The sequence below is a fragment of the Ostrea edulis genome, chromosome 1, assembly GCF_947568905.1.
Source record: "Ostrea edulis chromosome 1, xbOstEdul1.1, whole genome shotgun sequence".
Taxonomy (NCBI): Eukaryota; Metazoa; Mollusca; class Bivalvia; order Ostreida; family Ostreidae; genus Ostrea; species Ostrea edulis.
Genome location: NC_079164.1, coordinates 11,856,006 through 11,883,319, shown reverse-complemented (window position 1 = coordinate 11,883,319; position 27,314 = coordinate 11,856,006). Strand labels below are relative to the sequence as shown.

General features: G+C 34.4%; 1 protein-coding gene across 5 annotated transcripts; it reads right to left on the bottom strand.

Moving 5' to 3' along the window:
• Positions 1 to 294: 294 nt before the first annotated feature.
• LOC125664089 (SANT and BTB domain regulator of class switch recombination-like) lies at positions 295 to 27,209 on the bottom strand. Of its 5 annotated transcripts, XM_048896629.2 has the most exons (23): positions 27,072 to 27,209; positions 24,610 to 24,832; positions 24,303 to 24,465; positions 21,767 to 21,836; positions 21,015 to 21,055; positions 20,776 to 20,811; positions 20,091 to 20,282; positions 19,896 to 19,954; positions 19,640 to 19,734; positions 19,417 to 19,482; positions 17,677 to 17,763; positions 13,720 to 13,785; positions 12,647 to 12,962; positions 12,271 to 12,428; positions 11,726 to 11,740; positions 10,329 to 10,449; positions 9,630 to 9,756; positions 9,404 to 9,482; positions 9,145 to 9,215; positions 6,965 to 7,047; positions 5,122 to 5,213; positions 4,394 to 4,452; positions 1,194 to 1,268 (listed from the first exon to the last, which is right to left on the bottom strand). In XM_048896629.2, exons 2-22 carry the CDS (start codon positions 24,775 to 24,777, stop codon positions 4,407 to 4,409), a joined length of 2,151 nt encoding a protein of 716 aa, XP_048752586.1. In that variant the 5' UTR covers positions 24,778 to 24,832; positions 27,072 to 27,209; the 3' UTR covers positions 1,194 to 1,268; positions 4,394 to 4,406. The 5 variants fall into 5 exon arrangements, with proteins under 5 accessions (XP_048752587.1, XP_056008642.1, XP_056008643.1 ...); XM_048896630.2 differs by lacking the exon at positions 4,394 to 4,452 and having other exon boundaries at positions 295 to 1,268; positions 27,072 to 27,206; XM_048896631.2 differs by lacking the exon at positions 11,726 to 11,740 and having other exon boundaries at positions 27,072 to 27,208.
• Positions 27,210 to 27,314: the final 105 nt, after the last annotated feature.

Here is a 27,314-nt window from a genome sequence, read left to right as displayed (position 1 = left end):
TGGCATAATTTAAAGGAGACTCGAATTTAATCTGTAACTCATTGGTATAAGCTTATGTATAAAGTTTCCATTCAGTAGCTGCAGTCAAAGAACCCCAACCCCCCTGAAATTTGCTAACTTCAAGGTCCATCACTCTTTCAAAAAAAGGTCAACAAAGCCCAAACTCAAATCAGTAACAATACCTGGTAGCTGCAAAACAGAAAAAAAAACAACAACTGAAAAGCTGATTCATTGTTGGGAATCAAGCTCTTTGTAAGTTCATCTTAAGGTCTGACTTAGTAAAGATAAAAGAGGTACGCATTAAAAAAATCTATTTTCATAAAAAAAGATTATAAATAAATAATTTGCATCAAAGAAATAAAACAAGACGTAGTATATATGTACAAATAAAAAACAGTCTACATAAAAATCTTACAAATAAATTGCATCAAATCATTATCACTAAAATCTATCAAGAACGATACCTTGGAGATGATGAGCAGCCTACTTGCCCCTGTATTATTTTTTTTTGCAAGAATCTCAATGCAACAAACTTAAATTATTCCCAGTTTGAATAAACTTAAGAATAATGGCATCATAAGAAGAAAATTTCCTCTAATGGCCATTTTTCATTCAGAAAACATAAAGCCCAGGCTTGGACAAACTCCATGTCTATACCATAGATTGATTCTTCTAGTACACTTAGTGACAGAGAAATTTTGTTTGTGCTCCATTTTCTGAATGAAAAATGTTAAAGAACAATTATATTTACCTGAATTTTGGGTAAAATTAAGATATTGCCTCATTTTTGATGTCATATTCTCAAAAAGACCATACTTACAAATATTAAAGACGAATCATGTGAAACTGTATTTCATTTGACTTCTGAAAGATTCAGTCTGTCTTTGATTTTGGACTTGAACCCCCCCTTCCCAACCTAAGGCTGTTATCCTATATAAATGCAATCCTTGGAATTCTAAAGAACAAACTATCATGAGACAAAACATAATCTGATTAAAAGGCCTCAATCTTACAGCAGGATAGTAAATGTAAAACCAGAGGTCAAGGTCACAGAGTTCAGATCTTTAGTGCACTAACAATAGACTAGGTTGTTTGGTGCCATGGAATTTATGACTGGACTTGGTTGTATGGACTTGGTTCCTTGTTTGGTGCCACAGACTTAGATGGAATCTCGGATTTGATGGAATTTCTGATTTCGTTGAATCCAATTGGCTTTGCTGACTTAAGAGATGGAGTTTCGGATTTGGTTGAATCGGATTGGCTTTGCTCTGAAAATATACAGGAAATGATTCAGATGACATTGACCTGTAGATCTATGTGAAATGATAAAAGTCAGCTTATAAGTAAAAAATACCACCGAGCCTTCTCAAATAATTAAAAAGGACCCATTTTAAGACAAATTACTATTTTTCATTCTTTCTTTCAAGAAAAGCACTGTAATATTATACAATGAGCAATAAAATCTACAATTTCAGAGGAATCCACAATAAGCATGTTACATCTAAGTCACAAAGCAAAAGCCAATACAAACCAAATTCCACACAGGAATTATAATGTTACATTCACAACAGGGTGTGCATGGGGAGGGAGGGGTGTATTAGGAACAATTCACTCACTGTTAAATTTATGTTATTTATGTAAACACACACACAGCACAAAATGGACCAACATGAAGTATATGATTTTAAAGTACATCAAAACATTGTGAAACAAATTGGTAGGACATGCATGATATGTCTTGAATTTCTGCAGATAATATTTCTCAGCTTTGAGATATTTCAAGGTCTTTTCAGTCCTTTGTACCTGTTATGATAGCCTCGTGGTAAGGGTGTTTACTTCACAACCAGGAGGTCTGGGTTCAATTCTAGAGCCTGGTCAACACTGAGACGTTTAACATATGTAGTGACCATTCTAGATCCTGGTCAGCACTGAGACGTTTAACATATGTAGTGACCATTCTAGATCCTGGTCAGCACTGAGATGTTTAACATATGTAGTGACCATTCATTCACCAAGCACCTGACCTTAGAAGTCAAAGTCGCAGGTGTTTTAGATATGACCTTGTAAACGGGGGTCCCATGTGAGATGATGTCATGTTATGGATTGGAATGATAAATAACGCTGACTACAACAGCCAATATGTGCTGTGCACAAGTCAAAATTTGTGGTATTTCACCTACAAGTAGGTGCTGTCTCAACAGGATGAAAAATCCAGCAATGGGATGTTACATAATACAGAAACCAAAAAAAATCCTTTCTAATTATTACCCTTTAATGTATGATTTTTGAAAATTAATTTCATTTTCGATGTGAAAAAACAGAAACATATATACATGTGTAATATAGGTCATGAATAACCTCCATCCCCCAATAAAATACCATTGTAAACCAGCGAGGCTAAAAGTTATAAAAAGAAATCAACCAAATTGGACTTATAAAAGTAATGTCACTAAACTACAGGAAAAGAATTGACCGAGAGGAAAAAAGTCACCAAACACTGGGTCTCGGGAAACTAGGCGTAAGTGGCTACGAGTACATTATGTACTGAAATGGGCATTAACTTTACATGGCCAAGACTTATTGAATTGTGTCGAATAACATAAAATTCTGCTGCCTAACTAGTGTATGAATGTTTTATGGTACATGTACTATAATCGAGATGGGGCCTCCATATTAAGTTTGATTCGAACCAAATTTACTTCACATCGAAAACCTACACTAGGACTCTTATCTGCAAAATATGGCTGGATTGTAACTAAATCTGAGAACAAATATCTGGTCGTATTTTCATGGCTTTCATTTTCATGCAATTGTTTGAGATTACAGATTCACAATAATTTACCAGTAGTTCTCATGATATCCTCATTACTTTAATAATCAATTGCTCCCAAATATTTCAATTTTCAAATACATCAATAATCAATATCTCGTACAATTTTCTGATAATAGGCTTCTCCCATGTGAAGAAGCCTAGAGAGATCGGCCAATCTTACAGAGCTGTGATGTGATCCATTATGATGTCATAAATTTTGACAATTTATACTGTATAGCTATGGCAACATCTTGATATCATTCTATTTAAAATATCTTTGTCAAGTACTGATGTAAACTTTTTTTATAACGTCTAATTTCTAAATTTACACATTCAGTGCAAGCTACTGTAAGTGGTTTTAATTTCGCGGTGCTAAAAGTTCGCAGTTTTTCATATTGGTCTAATTGCGGTGGTTTTATTTTTACGGAATTCAAATTTTATTTTGATAACTGGTAACTGTTCAAAACGTATTGTGTCACACTTGCAAAATGATTGCGGTTGTTTTAATTTCGCAGAAAAATCCCCGACCGTGAACATAACGAAATTAAAACCACAGCAATCATTTCCCCATTTACAGTATTTTAAATAATACTCTTTTTGACTGGTATTCACTTCAAAACTTTAACTACAAATAAAAGATTTAATAATTCTGCTTTATTATTTGAAATTCTCAAAACTGATTATTTACTGTAAAGTGGCTTTTTTCACAGGTCAAAAATTGGCAATTTCCTGGCTAAAAGGTATGCTAATAATTTTAGCAGAATAAATTTTGGCGGACACGGAAGAGTTATCTCTCTTGTGAATACTAAAGTCGCAATTCGGTGCACATTAGGCGAGTGAAGTTTTGGTGGAAAGCTATCTAACCGCTAAAATAAGACAAATTTATCACCCCACAGAAAAAACCCGCTATACAGTATTATTTACAGTTGAACTTCAGTATCTCGAACACCGATATCTCGAATACCATGGATATGTTAAAGTGATTCGGAAGTCTCAACCATTTATTCTTTAAGTATTTAACCCTCGAATATCTTGGAAGTTTCTCTTCAGTCTCCTCGAGTTTGAGATAACAAGGTTTGACTGTAATTCACAAGTAGGAAGAGACAAATTGTCAATCATGACTAGATCCCTGTGGAGTAAGGGAAGTCCCACCCTGGGGGTTGAAGGTTTTGGTCAGGGTGAGATTGACTAGATCCCTGTGGAGTAAGGGAAGTCCCACCCTGGGGGTTGAAGGTTTTGGTCAGGGTGAGATTTTCTTTTCCCACATGGTTTTTCGTGATGTATCTTTACAATGTTTTTACTCTGCTGTGCAGGCAGTACAAAGCTGAAGGTGTTGATACACGATGGACAAGATCCAATCTCTTGTGTTATATCAGGCATAATTTCTGAGAGGACAGATATATCAGGAATTTCATGAAGGTTGTGAAGGATGATTTCAGAGTAAACAACATAGACAGAATGCAAGGACAAAGTCAGAGGATAAAGTAAAAAAAAACCCAAACGGCCAAAGTCAGAGGATAAGGTCCCATGCATAATTTAGGAGTGAGGAAAATCGTAGACATGCATGTGATGACATCAAACCTGTAGACTGACGCTAACTCATGAACGTCCTCTCTCGTCTGATTGGTGCACCACGACCTCTGATCATCAATGACAGTGCAAATCATAATTACTGTGTTTTGTGAATACATCATACATATAAAGCATATAGCACACATTCTACTTGTTTTTCTCTATGAACAAGTTAACTACTATGAACAAGTTTACATTCAAACCAATTGCAAATAGGAAATAGTAGTTTCTCTAAATGTGAGCCGCCATGCTTTTCTTTTTTTATAGAACCAACACCAGTGTGTATGATTGTATACGGTGTGTGTACTCATTGTAGCGTACGGTACATAAAATTTACTGAAGTCGGAGCTGCTGCACTCTTTGGCATAATAATGATTTAACGATTAGACCTTCTCAGAGGATCTTCTTCTAGGCATGATAATAGATAGTTACAGATTTTTACATAAGCATGATTTAGCGCTCTATTCTATTATTAGATCTTTTCTAAGCATGATAATAGTCACAGATTTTGACATTTTAGAGTGACCATGAAATCATTCTTGCTTCGCGGCTAAGGGCGCTAGAATATGATTCCTGCTCAACTAAGTACACATACAGTATATTTTGTATATCGATTTATATAAGCACTCCAAATCAAATCTTTCCAAAAAGCATCAAACAGACAATTACAATATACGATGGACATACTTGGCACCTCTCAAATGCACAGAAATATCACAAGCAGATGCAGTGCGTACCTGAATGAGTTCATTGTCTGTTGCTTGGTTTGCTGTTGTAGATTGCTGATCTTCCACTGGGCTTCCAGTCTACTGAAAGCACCGCCAGCAAACTGCAACATACAGAGGATTATCAAATATTATAGATGTACAGGTACATGTTTACAGTCTACTGAAAGTACCGCCAGCAAACTGCAACATACAGAGGATTATCAAATATTCAAATAATAAAGTCAAGGAATAAGTAACAACTAGACCTCTATCTATCGAGTGATGAAAGCCATACAAGATATCTGTCTAGTGATGAAAGCCATCTAGAGATGAAAGCCATATAAGATATCTATGTAGTGATGAAAGTCATATAAAATGTCTATTTAGTGATGAAAGCCATATAAGATATCTGTCTAGTGATGAAAGCCATGCAAGATATCTGTCTAGTTATGAAAGTCATATAAAATATCTGTCTAGTGATGAAATCCATATAAGATATATGTCTAGTGATGAAAGCCATGTAAGATATCTGTCTAGTGGTGAAAGCCATATAAGATATCTGTCTAGTGATGAAAGCCATATAAGATATCTATCTAGTGGTGAAAGTCATATAAGATATCTATCTAGTGATGAAAGCCATGTAAGATATCTTTCTAGTGATGAAAGCCATATAAGATATATGTATCTATCTAGTGATGAAAGCCATATAAGATATCTGTCTAGTGGTGAAAGCCATATAAGATATCTGTCTAGTGATGAAAGCCATATAAGATATCTGTCTAGTGATGAAAGCCAAATAACATACATGTATCTATCTAGTGATGAAAGCCATATAAGATATCTGTCTAGTGGTGAAAGCCATATAAGATATCTGTCTAGTGATGAAAGCCAAACAAAATATCTGTCTAGTGATGAAAGGCATGTAGGATATCTGTCTAGTGATGAAAGCCATATAAGATATCTATCTAGTGATGAAAGCCATATAAGATATCTGTCTAGTGATGAAAGTCATATAAGATATCTTTCTAGTGATGAAAGCCAAATAAGATACATGTATCTATCTAGTGATGAAAGCCATATAAGATATCTGTCTAGTGATGAAAGCCATATAAGATATCTATCTAGTGATGAAAGCCATATAAGATATATATCTAGTGGTGAAAGCCATATAAAATATCTATCTAATGGTGAAAGCCATATAAGATATCTATCTAGTGATGAAAGCCATATAAGATATCTGTCTAGTGATGAAAGCCATATAAGATATCTATCTAGTGATGAAAGCCATATAAGATATCTGTCTAGTGATGAAAGCCACATTAGATATATATCTAGTGATGAAGTAATGTAAGATATCTATCTAGTGATGAAAGCCATATAAGGAATAAATATGCTAAAAACAAAGACTCCATCTCACACAGATACAAAGCAAACAGACAGACAGACAGACAGAGAGATCACTAAGGGTCGCTACACTTTACAGACAACATAAAAATGGTTGTGCTGTTTATAGGAGAATATTCAAATTGTCCTCAGTTACAAGACATAGGTCTATTTGAGTACTCGAGGTAAATAAAACATTTTAGAAGTTCATGCATTTTTTCCTCATTCTTTCCCATTCTCGGCACAGGGGCTAAACCCATTTTGGCCCGAAACTCCTCATAAACATGTATTGGTTATGAGGAGAATTGGGCCAAAATGTGTGGTTACAAGGAGTTTTGGTCCAAAACTGACTTAGCCCCTGTGATTATCAGGTACAATATGTACATTTAATTCTTTTATGAAATTGTTTCTTGGCTTGAACCAGGAGATTAATGGATTCTTTTTGACTTGTCATCACATTCACAGGTTAAATTCTGTATTAATAACTCACCTCTTTCTTTGGTTTATCAACTTTATCTGGATTAAGTCTCAGCCTGGTCAAATAATGTCTAATATCTTTCATTCTTCTATGATCTAAGAAAAAATTATTAAAACTCTGATTACCCATTACAACCTACCCCCATACTATGCACACAAAGTATACATTATTTATGCATATGTGTAGCAGGAAGAGAGAAAATGCAATGGACAAGCCAGGGATTTGAACCCAGGCCTTGTCCATTGCATTTTCTCCTTTTCTGTTACATTTGGTGCCATAGACGTCCCTGGAACTGACAGGTGAAAATGCCTGCCAGGGGATAAAGATCCTGGGTTGACATCTTTAAAGTGTAAAGACATTTAAGAAGGGAGGAATGCAGGCAGGTTCGATCGTTGGTGGCCAGATAGCCCAGTTGGTAAAGCACCTGACTGAAGATTCAGAGGGCCAAGGTTCAAATCCCAGTCTGGTCCATTGCATTTTCTTCCTTTCTTCAATCATGTCACAGAGCCATCGGACGAGCTATCATCTTCTACACAATTCAATCGCATTATGAAACTTTGTAAGTTTTACTTCCACATGTGTGTACCCTAATCTCGACTGAGATTCAGCCTTCAGAAGGCTATCTATCAAAATTATATAAATCTCTATCAATTTTCCTGCCTACTATTACTTAGTGTGTTGCCAATGGAGGAGAATCATGAATTTGATACTTGTTTATGGTATGTAGAGTTAGAAAACAAATGTACCCATGCCATACACAGTTACACTGAAATCATTCTATAAAATACATCTCTGAATAAAAATCATTCCAGAATCCTCTTATACTTTTACTTTTCTTCAGCATTCAACCTCATACATGTATATTTATAGTAGTAATGAACTGACTGTACAGCTTTGATGGAAACTAATTATATGACTCACCCTCCTGTCTCTGTGATTTGTGAGATATAATGATTTTACTCACCCTCCTGTCTCTGTGAGATATAATGATTTTACTCACCCTCCTGTCTCTGTGATTTGTGAGATATGATGCTTTTACTCACCCTCCTGTCTCTGTGATTTGTGAGATATAATGATTTTATTCACCTTCCTGTCTCTGTGATTTGTGAGATATGATACTTTAACTCACCCTCCTGTCTCTGTGATTTGCGAGATATAATGATTTTACTCATCCTCCTGTCTCTGTGATTTGTGAGATATAATGATTTTACTCACCCTCCTGTCTCTGTGATTTTTGAGATATGATGCTTTTACTCACCCTCCTGTCTCTGTGATTTGCGAGATATAATGATTTTACTCACCCTCCTGTCTCTGTGAGATATAATGATTTTACTCACCCTCCTGTCTCTGTGATTTGTGAGATATAATGATTTTACTCACTCTCCTATCTCTGTGATTTGTGAGATATAATGATTTTACTCACCCTCCTGTCTCTGTGATTTGTGAGATTTAATGATTTTACTCCCCTCGTATCTCTGTGATTTGCGAGATATAATGATTTGACTCACCCTCCTGTCTCTGTGATTTGTGAGATATACTAATTTTACTCACCCTCCTGTCTCTGTGATTTGTGAGACATACTAATTTTACTCACCCTCCTGTCTCTGTGATTTGTGAGATATAATGATTTTACTCACCCTCCTGTCTCTGTGATTTGTGAGATATAATGATTTTACTCACCCTTCTGTCTCTGTGATTTGTGAGACATACTAATTTTACTCCCCTCGTATCTCTGTGATTTGTGAGATATACTAATTTTACTCACCCTCCTGTCTCTGTGATTTGTGAGACATACTAATTTTACTCACCCTCCTGTCTCTGTGATTTGTGAGATATTATGATTTTACTCACCCTCCTGTCTCTGTGATTTGTGAGATATAATGATTTTACTCACCCTCCTGTCTCTGTGATTTGTGAGATATAATGATTTTACTCACCCTTCTGTCTCTGTGATTTGTGAGACATACTAATTTTACTCCCCTCGTATCTCTGTGATTTGTGAGATATACTAATTTTACTCACCCTCCTGTCTCTGTGATTTGTGAGACATACTAATTTTACTCACCCTCCTGTCTCTGTGATTTGTGAGATATAATGATTTTACTCACCCTCCTGTCTCTGTGATTTGTGAGATATAATGATTTTCTCCCCTCATATCTCTGTGATTTTTGAGATATAATGATTTTACTCACCCTCCTGTCTCTGTGCATCTTGATTGTACCTCATGGACCGTCCAGTGTCCCAGGTCGACTTCTTGGTTTGGCTGCGTAAAACAAACATCATACATTGTCAAGTATTTCTTTGTTATATGACAGTGAAAATCAAGTTAGCTTTCTTTAAATGTTTGATTGTTATAAGTTTAAAATTGATGATTAGTTTGGTTTTTTTTAAAAATATCTAAATAACACTGAAATAAAACCCAAGAATTTTTAATTAATTATCTGTTCTTACTCAAAATCAGGAGCATCCAAAAGAATTGCTTGTGGGTCTATAGTCACTCTGGACTTCCTAAAACCTTTAGCTTTTCGACCTAGAAGATAGTAATATGATACAAAAGAACACTTAATTCTACACATTACATCAATAAAGAAACAATCGTCTAGAAATAAAATATACTGTTTGTGATATCATTCAATAAAATAATTTATGCAGATTGTATGATAATTAAATGGCGTACTTGACCCCTTTGGAACCTCATCATCCCCAACTTCATCGTCACTCTCTCCCATCCCCACGTCATAATACTCGAACGACATCTCCTTCTCCACAGTCAGGGCCTGAAGTCTGGGAACTGGTCTTACAAACTGAAAACATATGAATTCAAGATTTATGAAAAAACCGACAAATTTCCCTTTTGGGTTGAAACTCACAATCTACAAAACTGAAGTCCAGCAACATAAGACCTCTGTTACAGAGTTAGACATATAAGACTGGCAGAAAGAACTGACCACTAAATAGACACATAAGACTGGCAGAAAGAAACTGACCAGTAAATACACACGTAAAACAGGCAGGAAGAAACTGACCGCTAAATAGACACATAAGACTGGCAGAAAGAAACTGACCGCTAAATAGACACATAAGAAAGGCAGGAAGAAACTGACCACTAAATAGACACATAAAGCAGGCAGAAAGAAACTGACCACTAAATAGACACATAAGACTGGCAGAAAGAAACTGACCGGTAAATACCCACATAAGACAGGCAGGAAGAAACTGACCAATAAATAGACGCATAAGGCAGGCAGAAAGAAACTGACCGCTAAATAAACACATAAGACTGGTAGAAAGAAACTGACCGGTAAATAGACATGTACGACAGACAGTAAGGACAATCAACTGACCGGTAACTCCATAATTTGTGACAATAACTTACCTCCCCGGATTTCTTATCATCATCGACTGCAGACATCAAAGACGGATGTAGAGCAATCCCATGATCCTTCTTAGTTCTGGTGGTGAATTCTTCGTTCTCAAACACATTTAACTCCAGCTCACTGACAGACAAAAATTATGTTTACTCATGTGAAAACTGAAAAACAATTGTTTCCTTGCATATCAGTTTTTCATGAATGGAATAGAACTTCATATTCAAAGCATTACTGTACATGATTTTCAAAAAACATCCAAAACAATCAAGGTTATGCAATGCAATTAAATCTACATTTCTATGTAGGAAATGAAAATAAAAATATACAATATCAATCAATGATGAACTAAAAAGTATTTGAGTATGTATTATACTCTATTTGATATCCTGTGTATACATATGTTCAACAAAGCCATAAAAAACCCACTCCAGACAGAGAAATGACTCGCTGTAGACAGAAGAATTAGTCTGTGCTCATACAAAGACTACAGGCAGAAAGTCAGGTCATTGATATGTACTAACTAGTTAGATTTGATCTAAATCTCCACTGACAGACGTATTAATAATTAGACATGCTGCAAATCATGAAAACAATATATATATATATATATATATATATATATATATATATATATATATATATTCCCCCTTATTTAATAGCAGAATAAAATGTCTTCAGATTATTCAAGAATACATGCAATTCACATCATCAACACAACCAACAACTGCAAGCACAATTCACAAACACAAACTTTATTTTGATTAAAAAAAATTAAAATATTTTTGTATTGTTAATGACATTTAATGAATATTATTCGTAAAATCTGGAAAAAAAATTTTGCAGCATGCTTTGAATCATTAATACACCATCTAACTTCAAATCTAAATTGTTAGTAAACTACATTAAATAAGGAAAATCTACATCTCAACTTCCATCAATTAAAATTAGAAAATTTAAAGAAACACCAGGTATATATTACTGATAGATAAATCTAGATAGTACTAAAATGGAACCAGTAAAGCAGTTTTAAACTACACATCTAATTACTGAAAGGAAGATCAGAGATCATGGCAAAATTATGATTTATAAAAGGGGGATAACTTGTACCATAACTACAGTCTGCTCATGCTAATGAATTAGATTTACGGTAATTCAGATTCTTTACAGAAAGTCAATGAAGCAGAAAGAATGAATAGAAAGCAGCACGTCAAAATTAAAACACTTCACTCATAATTTGTGTATCTTGAATATAACTTGTACAATTAGTGACATCACACAAATAATCCTTTTATAACTCTTTGAAAGCAAACACTCTTGGTAGAACTACAGATATGTACTCAGTAAATAGGTCATTTAATTATTCAAAACGTATTTTAGTGAGAAAATTCTCACAGCAACTAACCTTCCCGGTCCAGATCTATAAAGTATTTACCTTGTTGTGAAATATTTCATGATCGTTTTCATATCCTTTTCATTTTAAATATCTACAATTTTTCTTTAAAATTCCTTTTAAACTTGAGTTCTTAAACTTCTTTAGTATTCATAGATTAGTCATATCAAAGTCTTAGTTTTACATTCTTTCATTCTGACTCTTGAAGTTAATAATCATGCATGTAAGTGTTTGATATTAAATTACAAGTTCTGCAATAATAAAAAGTTATTCAGATTTCATATTGTGCTAACGACTACGTTTAATTTATTAGTCTCAAGTGAACAGTTCAACTTAATATTATATATTTTTTTGATGAAAGAAAATCTCCAAACATTATAAAAAGGTTGATCAATCAGATGATGGTATTAGTTTTATTTCATAGAAAGACAAGGGTCGGTAAAATGTAACACATGCATTTATAAAACACTTATAAAACGAGGAGATAAAAACCATCACACCTGCCCTTTGACCCTTACACCTGAGACTTACAGAGACGTTTAACACACAGACAGTACCTGGCATCTGTCAGTCTTTGATATGGCACACAAACTATATCCCTGTGTGACAGTAAGTCATCATACACACGGTTCTGAGATACTTTACTCAGATCTATTTCATCTGAGCTGTTCACCTCCGCCACCACCGTCACAATGTGATCTCGAACACGACAGCCCTAGTGCACCAAGCAGAATATAATTAACATCATGTAAAAAATAACAAACAACATTTCTAAAGGCATATTTTCATAAATCTACATTTTCTTGAAATATTTTTGGAATAGAGTTGAACATTTCATGAATCTGAAGGAGGCCTAGCAATATACTCATTGTTCTGAAGGCTGACCAGAAAAATCTCTGTTTATTCAGACAGCGATTTCTTTTCATTCAATACCTTATTCTGCTGTGTTGGATCAAATCGAATGGTCTTCAGATGGCAGCAAGGGTAAGTCCCAATACAAGACTGAATCCCGGTTTCATTGTCAAACCTAGGGGGCTCTGCATGGTATTTACAATGTCCGAAGTCACTACAGGGGAACGCCTCCTTACACCGGGTACAGGTCAGGAAATTAATCATTCCCCAAATCCTCCAATACACATCACGCCAGGACTTCAGTTGGCCTTTCAGCTCCAACAAGTAATCATTAGCGTCAAAGTTTTGGTCCCTCGTGTGACAGAAAGTCAAATTCCCTCGCTTCTCTATCGTCAATCTGCATAATGATTACTCATCATATAATCTGGCTGATGGGATTAATTTTAATCATACATGTAAATCTCTTTTGGCTTTCCTTTCAAATTCACAAATACTTGTACATGTACCTATAGAATGTGTAAAACTCAGTACTATATTATGTCTCTGTAGTTTTTATCCTGAACTTCCTGGATCAGCTGATACTATATATTAGGTTTATGTACTTATTAACTAGTTATGAGGGCAAATTCAAGCTTATGGTTTCCCTCGATTCAGATTATGACACAAAATAAAGAGGGAGACCACAGTTCAAGTCGAGGTGAACCATAAACTTGATTCTGCCTTATAACAGTTAATAAGCATCTGATCATAATACACAACATTTCCTAGTAAAGATAAACAACAAAGAATACTAAAATCAAGAATTTCTTCATCTCATCTGATTTATAGCTCAAAGTATTACAAATAACATAAGGGTTTAGAAGTTCCTCCAAAAAATTTCCTGTGCAACGACTCCATGTCGCCCTTACAGCTCGGTTTTGTTTACATTCATTTCCTAAGATTTTGATGCATGGCATTATCTACACAAATCACATCCAACGCAAAATGGAAATTAAAGAATTTCAGAGATTTACACCAAAACATGATCTGGGGGCAATAGCATACAGTTATACAGGTGCATATATCCTGAGCCTTCAGGTGATAACCCTACTAAGACAGGGTAATTTGTGATGTCTTCCTGTTAACAATCCATAACTGTATATTGTCACACATACCTGCTTGGCATGCACTTAATTTTCTTCTCCAAAGTTTTTGTCAAAATCTTTTTGCATATAGAACATCTGGAAAAAGAAAGTGCATCAAATAAACATGTTAAATATGTTAACAGCAATAAAAAAGAAACATGCTAAAGCATAAGATGAAAAAGTATTTCAACAAACTTGATCATCACATAAGAATGCTAAATGTGGTTCCCCTAGGCACATGAGCAGTATTAAAATAATGGCCCACAGGGTCCATGTGAGGCCCATGTGGATCACGATGTCAATAAAACTGCATCTCATGCTACAAAATAGATGACTTAACCAACTGTAATCTTGTTCTTGAATTAGTAAGAAAGATTTTTTCTTTCTTTTTTGGGGGGGAGGGGGGGAGGGGGCTTGATGAGGTACATATATCACTCTTCATTTGGAGAAACTAAAGCTCTTTACAGATTATTTGTGCAAAGGTTGTCTGATATTGTCTGAACATTAAGTGAGTAAACAATGTTTGCCTAATATTCCCCGAAATTGAGTGAATAAGCCATGTTTGCCCCTGATATTACCTGAATATTGAGTGTTTGAACGTATCTTTTATTGAATATAAATATATACACAAGGATCAGAAGCAAGTTCGTACAACTTACGAGTTCTTCTCCTTATAACCTAATAACACACAATAGGGGAATATTGAGCGAACAAGCAATATTTAATTGAAATAGTGTGAATATTGAGTGATTAAGCATAGAGCTAAGTGTAAATAAAAATTATACTGTATTTCAGAAAACATGAGACATTTACACCAGACAAACATCTGGCCTACAGACACAAGAAAAACCTTGATCAGAACTGTTCACTTTTACACTGCAGTTCTATCGTATGAACAGGTGGCCTTTTACAGTGTATGTGTGAGTACTATATACAGATACTCTACTACTAATTTGTGACTGACCTGAACAGTGTATGTGTGAGTACTATATACAGATACTCTACTACTAGTTTGTGACTGACCTGAACAGTGTATGTGTGAGTACTATATACAGATACTCTACTACTAATTTGTGACTGACCTGAACAGTGTATGTGTGAGTACTATATACAGATACTCTACTACTAATTTGTGACTGACCTGAACAGTGTATGTGTGAGTACTATATACAGATACTCTACTACTAATTTGTGACTGACCTGAACAGTGTATGTGTGAGTACTATATACAGATACTCTACTACTAATTTGTGACTGACCTGAACAGTGTATGTGTGAGTACTATATACAGATACTCTACTACTAATTTGTGACTGATGTGAACAGTGTATGTGTGAGTACTATATACAGATACTCTACTACTAATTTGTGACTGACCTGAACAGTGTATGTGTGAGTACTATATACAGATACTCTACTACTAGTTTGTGACTGATGTGAACAGTGTATGTGTGAGTACTATATACAGATACTCTACTACTAGTTTGTGACTGACCTGAACAGTGTATGTGTGAGTACTATATACAGATACTCTACTACTAGTTTGTGACTGACCTGAACAGTGTATGTGTGAGTACTATATACAGATACTCTACTACTAGTTTGTGACTCAGACCTGAACAGTGTATGTGTGAGTACTATATACAGATACTCTACTACTAGTTTGTGACTGAGGTGAACAGTGTATGTGTGAGTACTATATACAGATACTCTACTACTAGTTTGTGACTGACCTGAACAGTGTATGTGTGAGTACTATATACAGATACTCTACTACTAGTTTGTGACTCAGACCTGAACAGTGTATGTGTGAGTACTATATACAGATACTCTACTACTAGTTTGTGACTGACCTGAACAGTGTATGTGTGAGTACTATATACAGATACTCTACTACTAGTTTGTGACTGACCTGAACAGTGTATGTGTGAGTACTATATACAGATACTCTACTACTAGTTTGTGACTGACCTGAACAGTGTATGTGTGAGTACTATATACAGATACTCTACTACTAGTTTGTGACTGATGTGAACAGTGTATGTGTGAGTACTATATACAGATACTCTACTACTAGTTTGTGACTCAGACCTGAACAGTGTATGTGTGAGTACTATATACAGATACTCTACTACTAATTTGTGACTCAGACCTGAACAGTATATGTGTGAGTACTATATACAGATACTCTACTACTAATTTGTGACTGATGTGAACAGTGTATGTGTGAGTACTATATACAGATACTCTACTACTAGTTTGTGACTGATGTGAACAGTGTATGTGTGAGTACTATATACAGATACTCTACTACTAGTTTGTGACTGATGTGAACAGTGTATGTGTGAGTACTATATACAGATACTCTACTACTAATTTGTGACTGACCTGAACAGTGTATGTGTGAGTACTATATACAGATACTCTACTACTAGTTTGTGACTGACCTGAACAGTGTATGTGTGAGTACTATATACAGATACTCTACTACTAATTTGTAACTGACCTGAACAGTGTATGTGTGAGTACTATATACAGATACTCTACTACTAGTTTGTGACTGATGTGAACAGTGTATGTGTGAGTACTATATACAGATACTCTACTACTAATTTGTGACTGACCTGAACAGTGTATGTGTGAGTACTATATACAGATACTCTACTACTAGTTTGTAACTGACCTGAACAGTGTATGTGTGAGTACTATATACAGATACTCTACGACTAGTTTGTGACTGATGTGAACAGTGTATGTGTGAGTACTATATACAGATACTCTACTACTAGTTTGTGACTCAGACCTGAACAGTGTATGTGTGAGTACTATATACAGATACTCTACTACTAGTTTGTGACTGATGTGAACAGTGTATGTGTGAGTACTATATACAGATACTCTACTACTGGTTTGTAACTGACCTGAACAGTGTATGTGTGAATACTATATACAGATACTCTACGACTAGTTTGTGACTGATGTGAACAGTATATGTGTGAGTACTATATACAGATACTCTACTACTAATTTGTGACTGACCTGAACAGTGTATGTGTGAATACTATATACAGATACTCTACGACTAGTTTGTGACTGATGTGAACAGTATATGTGTGAGTACTATATACAGATACTCTACTACTAATTTGTGACTGACCTGAACAGTGTATGTGTGAGTACTATATACAGATACTCTACTACTAATTTGTGACTGACCTGAACAGTGTATGTGTGAGTACTATATACAGATACTCTACTACTAATTTGTGACTGACCTGAACAGTGTATGTGTGAGTACTATATACAGATACTCTACTACTAGTTTGTAACTGACCTGAACAGTGTATGTGTGAGTACTATATACAGATACTCTACGACTAGTTTGTGACTGATGTGAACAGTGTATGTGTGAGTACTATATACAGATACACTACTACTAGTTTGTGACTCAGACCTGAACAGTGTATGTGTGAGTACTATATACAGATACTCTACTACTAGTTTGTGACTCAGACCTGAACAGTGTATGTGTGAGTACTATATACAGATACTCTACTACTAGTTTGTGACTGATGTGAACAGTGTATGTGTGAGTACTATATACAGATACTCTACTACTAGTTTGTGACTGATGTGAACAGTGTATGTGTGAGTACTATATACAGATACTCTACTACTAGTTTGTGACTGATGTGAACAGTGTATGTGTGAGTACTATATACAGATACTCTACTACTAGTTTGTGACTGACCTGAACAGTGTATGTGTGAGTACTATATACAGATACTCTACTACTAGTTTGTGACTGATGTGAACAGTGTATGTGTGAGTACTATATACAGATACTCAACTACTAGTTTGTAACTGACCTGAACAGTGTATGTGTGAGTACTATATATAGATACTCTACTACTAATTTGTGACTGATGTGAACAGTGTATGTGTGAGTACTATATACAGATACTCTACTACTAATTTGTAACTGACCTGAACAGCGTGGAGGCATTGTCGGGGGAGTCTGGATTTACCACTTCAGGATCAAACAACTTCTCCAACTTCTTAGCAAACAGTTTGCTGTGAGAAAGATCAATATTATATTTTATCATACTTTCATGTACAATACTTGAATCTGATTGGTCGAGAAGCATTTGAAAATACATAATGTTACTCTCTGAGAACAGAACGCATGCGCTCCAGGGTGATAATATCTAGCAACGGGTAACAGTACTTGACAACGGGTGATATTATAAAAAATTATCACATGCGTCAACTTTATGCGCGTACAGTTCGCCGTAGATTGTTAGACGACATCGTTTGTACTAAACACAAATACCCGTATCGATATACGAGATATCGCATGACAGTGATTGATCAAATGTAAACAGACGTAAGTTTTTTCTGCTTTGTTGTTTATATAACATTCAGTATAATAAAACAAATATTGCATGTAGTTGAGGGTAACATTGAAGATTTTCACCCCTTGAGAAACCATTGTCAACCTCAGTTACACTTTGGTTGACAATGGTTTTCTCGGGGTGAAAATTTTCAATGTTACCCTAAACTGCATGCAATATTTATATAATAATTATTGTATCAGATTACAATTATCATGAATGACAAATATAAACAAAATGTGTTTGTGAAACACAAATGCCCCCTATAATGGCCAATTCCGAAGATGGCCAAGGTCACAAAGGCAAATATCTCAGTACCAGTAGAAAGATCTTGTCAAAACAAATGCTCATGTACAATATGAAAGCTCTAATATTTACCATTTAGAAGTTATGACCAATGTAAAAAAAAAATTAAAAGTAGGTCAAATGTCAAGGTCAAAATGTTTAATACTAACGGGAAAGGTCTTGTAACAAGGAATACTCATGTGAAATATCAAAGCTCTATCACTTACTGTTCAAAGTTATTGGCAAGGTTAAAGTTTTCAAAAAGTAGGTCAAACTCCAAGGTCACATGGTAAAAAATGTTGGTACGCAAGGAAAGGTCTTGTCACAAGGAATACTCATGTGAAATATCAAAGCTCTATCACTTATTGTTCAAAAGTTATTAGCAAGGTTAAAGTTTTCAAAAAGTAGGTCAAACTCCAAGGTCAAAGTCACGGGGTAAAAAATGTTGATACCCACGGAAAGGTCTTGTCACAAGGAATACTCATGTGAAATATCAAAGCTCTATCACTTATTGTTCAAAAGTTATTAGCAAGGTTAAAGTTTTCAAAAAGTAGGTCAACCTCCAAGGTCAAGGTCACGGGGTCAAAAATGTTGGTACCCACGAAAAGGTCTTGTCACAAGGAATACTCATATGAAATAGCAAAGCTCTATCACTTACTGTTCAAAAGTTATTAGCTAGGTTAAAATTTCAGACAGAATGACAGACAGGACAAAAACAATATGCCCCCAATCTTCGATCTTGGGGGCATAAAAAAGACAAACACTATGGAAACACTGTGCACCTAAGCATGACTCTGTTTAATTGTGACAAATATGACCTTGACTTCAATGAATGACCTTTATCAGTCACATAGCTTCAATCTTCTAAGTTTGTAAAATTCAAACATTACAATGATAGTTATGGATAGACTAAGAGACAAAAAAGACAGAGGGACCAATGAAGGAACAAACATTAGAATTAGCAACTGTGTGTAAATTCTTCTCAACATTATATAATAATGATCATTCATGCATATCTTTAAGTCAAGGACAAGAAGTGCTATGTTACCTTTTAAACTTATCCTTTCTGTCTTTGATATCATCTGCTTCATTGTGTGTGAACAAATCGGCTATCCTAAAAATAAAGTCAATATATGGGGAATCATAATACACAAAAGAAAAGAAGCATTTAAACTCAAGCTTCAACTAATGACATCTTCACACTCAATACTTACATATGAAAATCCCTACAAGCTTGTCATTGATACAGATCATGCGTACTCAGTACCTACCTCCCTACAAGCTTGTCATTGATGCAGTTCATATTACATGGGGTTGCTACTATGGCAGACATGTTTTCATGACAATACTCAATGCATTCCTGAACCTGCAAAGAATTGTCAAAATTAGAGAAAAAATCTATATATCTGTGGTGTAAAAGACACTGGTAGATATATGTTTTGTAGGAGGAGCAAAAACCATTTACCACTTTAGATTTTTTTTGTTCTTTGTGTCTGTTTGTATTTCTAATTTTATCAAAAATATTACCAACGTATCCATTTTTAGGAAATCAGATGAAATCAGGATTGATATCACATTATTTGCCTCTGAAAGAAAAAAAAATACATATGAAAGACAATCTTTTCTGAACATTAAAACATTCGAAGACCTCCATCATTATGCTTTGTATTATTTTTAAATCAAACATGTCAAAAGCAACTGCAAAAGATGAAGCTATCTCACCGAGTTTGGGTTTCTCCGGAGAGTCTCTTGAGCTTCTCTTGACATATTTCATCAACCAATCAAATATTTGTACATCACAATGTACAGAAATGTCCACTTCTTCCCAACGCTGCGCATCGGTCGATAGATACTCAGCAAAATACTTCATCTCCTGAACCAGCAGGTCTCTAGGACAATGGAAATCTTGTTTCACTGAAATCAAAAGCAGAATTACAAGTGAACATGCATGATTCTTTGGCACATTACCTACTAAAAAATAATACAATATAGCTATTGAAAAAGTTTCTTTTACAACTATGATATAAATTTTTCCAATTCCTTTTACGGGTTGTGATTTTTCATGTAGATATTCACAGGTTGTTAAGGAAACAAGTGTAATGAAAAACTGAACAGTTTCATTTTTCTGTGTTTTTAGAGACTGCTATTAAGAGACTAGAGTTTCTTCTGTAGAATGTGATTCAATACAACGGAAAATGTGGTCACAGCAAACAGCATGTGATGTGTGATAAAGAACATGTGATGTGTGATAAGAGAATTCTTCATCAAATGAACACAGTATGAAACCTCGAACAAAGTGCAGAGTGCAGTTAATCCGGAGCAGGAACAAAAAGTCCAAACAGAAAACATAATAAATGACAAAAGCACACATGTAAAAAGTTTATCTGTGGTAAAAATATTTGTCTACCTGCAAGTTGTGTCTTGTTTTGCTTAGGATCAGAAGCTTTATTTCAAAGTTTAAAAAAAAGAGTACACAGAAATTAAGACTATTTGAGACTAAATATCAAATGCAGATTAAATTATTCTGTACAAGCTACTGTGAAAACATTGCATAGTAAATACAAGGCATTGTTAAAGACCTCTAATAATAACATTCTATGTCATGCATTTTTCAATATTTCTTTTCAAAAATGATATTTAACTTACAGTTCTTTGCCTCATCACAGACATGAATCGTCATTATTGGTCTGGAAGAAAACAGTTTATACATTTTAAACTGTGTAATTATGCCATCTTATAATTGACTTTATTTACAATTTTATTTTACTGTATACAGCTTTATTTTACTGTATACAGCTTTAGTTTACTGTATACAACTTTAGTTTACTGTATACAGCTTTAAAAAGATCACTTCTGTTATACATGTATTCCCAATTTTATTTCATAATCTGATTTCATTTTAAAATTCACAGATATTTATTGTCCATTATATATATATATATATATATATATATATATATATATATATATATATATATATACGTGTGTGTGTGTGTGTGTGTGTGTGTGTGTGTATATATATATATATATATATATATATATATACACACAGGGAAATATTTACCCCCACTTATTTTTTGCCCTATTTGTCCTCAATGTCAGTGGGTAAATTTAAGACAGGGCAAATTGTAACAAGACAGAGAATTGTCTCTCTTTTAACACAATTGTGTCTGGTAGAATAAGAAATGGGAAGTAACTGTTTGCAAGTGTACACGTCAAAAAAATAACTAAACCCCCCAAAAAACATGGGTTGAAAATAATGCTTTATACAGTATATATTATGTCTACATTACACTCACTGCCATTTTGATTTCCTGGTTTTAGTTTTCAGTGAGAATAGCCAAAATTAAAATCATGGGAAAATAAGACAATAGCTAGTACACAGTAATTGTCCTCACCCTTGGTCATTGGCTTTACGACCTCCTGGCTTACTCTTGTTATCGGTGTTGTCTTTTTCATCTTTATCTCCTGCAAATAATATATACACAGAGAAAATCAAAAAGCTGTTTGTTTTGTCATCCTCATATGATAAACTGAAAGAAATTTGCATGATTCAAAATGATTTTTGTACCCTTTTCAATTTTATTTTTCCAGATTATATTACAAATTTTGTATGTATCTGTACCATTATTTCAAGGGGAGATTTTTTTTTTATATGTGCCTAAACGTTTGATAAAGAGTTAGGGGAAGACCCCAACTAAGAGATAATTTTAAAAGTGAACTCATAAATTGTGGTAAAGCTTATTTCCCAGTCAGTATGATATGTATGGTTTAGAATACTGTCATATTACCCGTTGTTTTATTGACTATCTGCTATAGCTGGCTTTCTCATGTTAGATAAAAGTGCAAGAACAGATTTTACACCTTTTTTGAAAAATATACAGCTTTGTATTGCACATGCAACAGTAATTATGAGTATGACCATAATTATCGGAATCAATATAGGTATAGCCTAATTTTCATTCATAATAAAAAGAAAATCTCACCAGAATCCTGATTTTGGATGGTGAAATCTTTTTTTTTATAGCAAAGTAATTCTGAGTCTCTTTGAATTGAAAATAAGCAAATTTTGGGTATGAATATTATATACATGATGGCTCTGTGAACTTTTCCTACCCTTCAGTCTGTCTGAGTTTGGGATGAATATTCTGAACTTTTCCTACCCTTCAGTCTGTCTGAGTTTGGGATGAATATTATTGGCTCTCTGAACTTTTCCTACCCTTCAGTCTGTCTGAGTTTGGGATGAATATTATATACATCAGGGCCCTCTGAACTTTTCCTACCCTTCAGTCTGTATGAGTTTGGGATGAATATTATTGGCTCTCTGAACTTTTCCTACCCTTCAGTCTGTATGAGTTTGGGATGAATATTATATACATCAGGGCCCTCTGAACTTTTCCTACCCTTCAGTCTGTATGAGTTTGGGATGAATATTCTGAACTTTTCCTACCCTTCAGTCTGTATGAGTTTGGGATGAATATTATTGGCTCTCTGAACTTTTCCTACACTTCAGTCTGTCTGAGTTTGGGATGAATATTATATACATCAGGGCCCTCTGAACTTTTTCTACCCTTCAGTCTGTCTGAGTTTGGGATGAATATTCTGAACTTTTCCTACCCTTCAGTCTGTCTGAGTTTGGGACAGGGTTGGACGGTTAAAACCGCCCCCGGTTTTAACCGTCCCGGTCAATACTCCCTAAGTGGTCAATACTGGTCAATTGAGATTTAAGCTGTCCATTTTCCTATTTTTGTATATTTTTTGCAAAGATAAATTAAGCCTTTTCATTATGATATATGGATCAATTGGTTATCAATAATTTTCATTATATAATTAGATGTAATTTCATAAGTTTAATATATTTGGTTTGCTGAAACTGTGACCATAATATCTTCAGAATTATAAAAGAGGGTCACATATAGCATAACTGGACAATAGGATCTGCTTATACATGTACCTGGACAGATTAAGAATAACAGGTAGCTGGACATTAAATAAACACAGTGATTTAATATGAATTGGGTGACAGATGCTGTAGATAAACAATGTGTTGCAATGTACAGAGCAGGAGATGTACCTGAGCACAGGAAACAGAGTTGACAGGTGTTAATTAGCATACTCTGGGACCATAGAGAAGTAGAGAACCAGTGTACATGTTATTGTTATGAAAACATCACCAACACACCCCCTAAAATGTTTATTTAACAGTTAAATGAAGATTTGAAACAATAGGTAGTTCTTGATAAACTAAAGAATTTGAACAGAAATAGAAAACACTTCCCCCATCATACTATCTATAGCTTCAACAAAACATTTTGGAATTTTTATGATATTGTTGAGGACAACAACAAGACCACAGCAAGATGTAAAGACTGCAATGCTGTTGTCAGTGCCAAAGTAATACGGCCACGAAACAGTTTTTAATTTTTACAATAAAATTTTACATCTTCCCCTATTTAATTTAGTCATTTACATTATTTATTTAATATTATGACTTGCAAGTATATTATAAACTGATAGTGCATGTTATGAATTACAGTATTTACCATAATGGCCACTGAAACATTTAAAATAACCAACAACACAGACTATAATGACCAAACAATTTTCAATCAACCAGTATTGACCACTATTGACCAGTATTGACTGGTTTTAACCAGTATTGACCACCGGCCCGGTCAATACTCATATTGACCACTTTTTTGCCAACCCTGGTTTGGGATGAATATTATATACATCAGGGCCCTCTGAACTTTTCCTACCCTTCAGTCTGTCTGAGTTTGGGATGAATATTCTGAACTTTTCCTACCCTTCAGTCTGTCTGAGTTTGGGATGAATATTATATACATCAGGGCCCTCTGAACTTTTCCTACCCTTCAGTCTGTCTGAGTTTGGGATGAATATTATATACATCAGGGCTCTCTGAACTTTTCCTACCCTTCTGTCTGGCTGAGCTTGGACCACTGCTTCCTCCTGTCTTACTATCAGACTCTGACACACTCATCTGAGGGGAGCTGGCAGAATTTGTGAAGTTTTTCTCCAATTGGTTTATTGCATAGACATCTCCAGACAATAAAAGTTCTTCGTATCGCCTAGCAATCTAAAACAGATGGGGAAAAGCAGTTGGAAGCTTATTTAAAAAATCTAGATTCCCCTAATTTTGGAATTCTAAATTCTAATATATATAAAACACATGGCAATTTCTATACATGTAGGATTCTGATTTGGATAGGAAACATTTTACCTGTCCAGGGGTGGATCCTGGAATAAGCCTTGCAATGGCATCCCAGTTTTTTGTTTGTAGACTGGCGAAATCTTGAGATGCTATGAGTGTTTTCAGAATCAAATCCAGGGCAACACCCAGACTAGATGATGGTTCCATACTGTTATGTTCTTCTGTTCTGACTGGCATTCAGGAATCTCTTGTACCGTCACTGTTACACTTAACTTCTACACCAGACCTATCACTAAAAACCAGAAAGGAACTCACTTACTGTCACTGTTACATTTAACTTCTACACCAGACCTATCACTAAAAAACCAGAAAGGAACTCACTTACTGTCACTGTTACATTTAACTTCTACACCAGACCTATCACTAAAAAACCAGAAAGGAACTCACTTACTGTCACTGTTACATTTAACTTCTACACCAGACCTATCACTAAAAAACCAGAAAGGAACTCACTTACTGTCACTGTTACATTTAACTTCCACACCAGACCTATCACTAAAATCCAGAAAGGAACTTACTTACTACTTGAGATACTAGTAGCAGATTGTTCATGGTCTTATTTTATGCATGTCATTAGATAAGTGATCTAAAGAAATGAACCAAGATCAAGGTTATGAAATTTGTGTCGTTGAAGATCTGGGGCATAAAAATCTCTGCCTTTCATGCAAAATCAAGATTAATAATGCTATTATCAACTACTTGTCTACATGCAATATATTTTACTGTTAAGCTACTTTAAAGACCTGTGAAACAGAGATTAAAGAGTAATACAGTATGTTTTAACTAAACCAGGCCTTTATTTTAATGTACAGATAACTTGGGTTGACTATAATAGTCTATAGTACACCTCATACAGTTAATAAAGCTAATTTATCTGATGCAAAACAATTCTTAACTAAGTTTTGTAAAATTGACATTCCATACATCTCATTAGGAGTGGGAGTCTACAGAATAGTGTCATAAATGAGTTACTTCTATTTTTTGTATATTGGGTAGTTTAGGCGTCTGGAACATTTTGCAGATTTTTCTCAAAATAGTAATTTGAAATCTTGCCGCTTTATATTTTGGTGCAACTTAATTTAATCTGCCAAAAAAGCTATCATTTCCAGCAGGACAAAATTACCCAATATATGCCAATTCATTGAAAACAAGCACTTTTCTACATCATTTTATTCAAATTATTCAAGATCAAATTATGATAACATTTACACCATTAACAACAAAAATATCTGCTTTTTTCTAGTTTTTGTCACTGTGTTAATTCTTTTCTGAAAACCATTAAGTTAAACGTATTAAATTAACTGTAAGAAATGCTAATAACATCATATTCAAGGTTTTTATTCTACTCTTACACAGGATTACATAATGAAATGGAGTGTTTAAAGTTGATGTTTCTGTTTTCAAGAATCATATCGTTCCAATTAATTGTAACAGTTGTTAAGAGTTTGAAAAAAATACTCTTTATAGAATTTATGTACAGATGTTTGTAATAAATATTATGGATTTCATGATACTTAGACAAAAAGTGACTACATGTATATATAATCAGAATAATGTAGACTAAAACACACAAGTTGACTTATCTATAGAGGGCAAAGCTCTCTCATGGCCCAAAGGGCAGTGAGAGCAGAGTTCTCCCAATAGGTAACACGTATATACATTTAAAAGGAAACATTGAAAACTGATGAAACAATACCTATTGAACTTGAAAATTTTGGTCAAAATGGCATCGATTCGAATGCAATTGAGGGGACATGTATTTCTCCATTTTGAATCTTGTGTATCCAAGTTCACATCATTCTGATATGTTACAATATGTACGTAAAAGCATATTTTCTTAATCATATATAATTACCCCTCGAGTAACGCGATTGTACTGGCCATGTCTTTATGTTTGTAAATTTGCTAAACACTGATGCTGAATATGATATCACAATGCACTAAACAGTGCGTTAGATTTCCTGTGTTTAATGAATAGACAGATCAAAATCATCAAATGTCGAAAGTTAGGATGCCTTGACAGAATCTGTCCACATACGTTAGGTGCTAACTTTGGGATATCATTTGTTCTGTTATGGGTATAGATACTAACGCCATTACTCTTTTAAGACATATTACTGTAGCACAACCTGTCTTTAGCCTCAGTAGGGCCTAAATGTTGTATGAGATTAATCTTATTATCATTTTAGATTAATCTTATTATCATTTTAACATTTAACAACGATGCATATGCTTGCAACTTTCGATGAATTAATAATAAATAAAAAAAAACACGCAGTGAATATCGAATGGAAGTAAAATGATATAATATACTTTATTGTTCTAGCTGTGCAAATCTTTTATCTGATCTTGTTCGATTTACCTGTTTACATGTAGCTGGGCTATTGTAAGTGGTAAAAATCACAGATATAATAAAACTCAATATCACTAGTGGAATACGAAAGCAATATAAACAAATGAATATCTCGCACCTGATGGAATGAACTTGATCAGATGAGGTTCTTTACCGTAACCAAGAAAATGCAGCCATTTTTCAACAATTAATAAAATATATATATATACGAAACGAAGAAACTATTTTCAAAATATTTGACCAAAATAATCAGCACAGATACATAAAACATAAATACTCTTAAAATCTTTTACATAAAATACTAGAAATATAGATAAAGACTTTATATAAACAGTTCGGATTATTTTCGTTTTTTTTCATG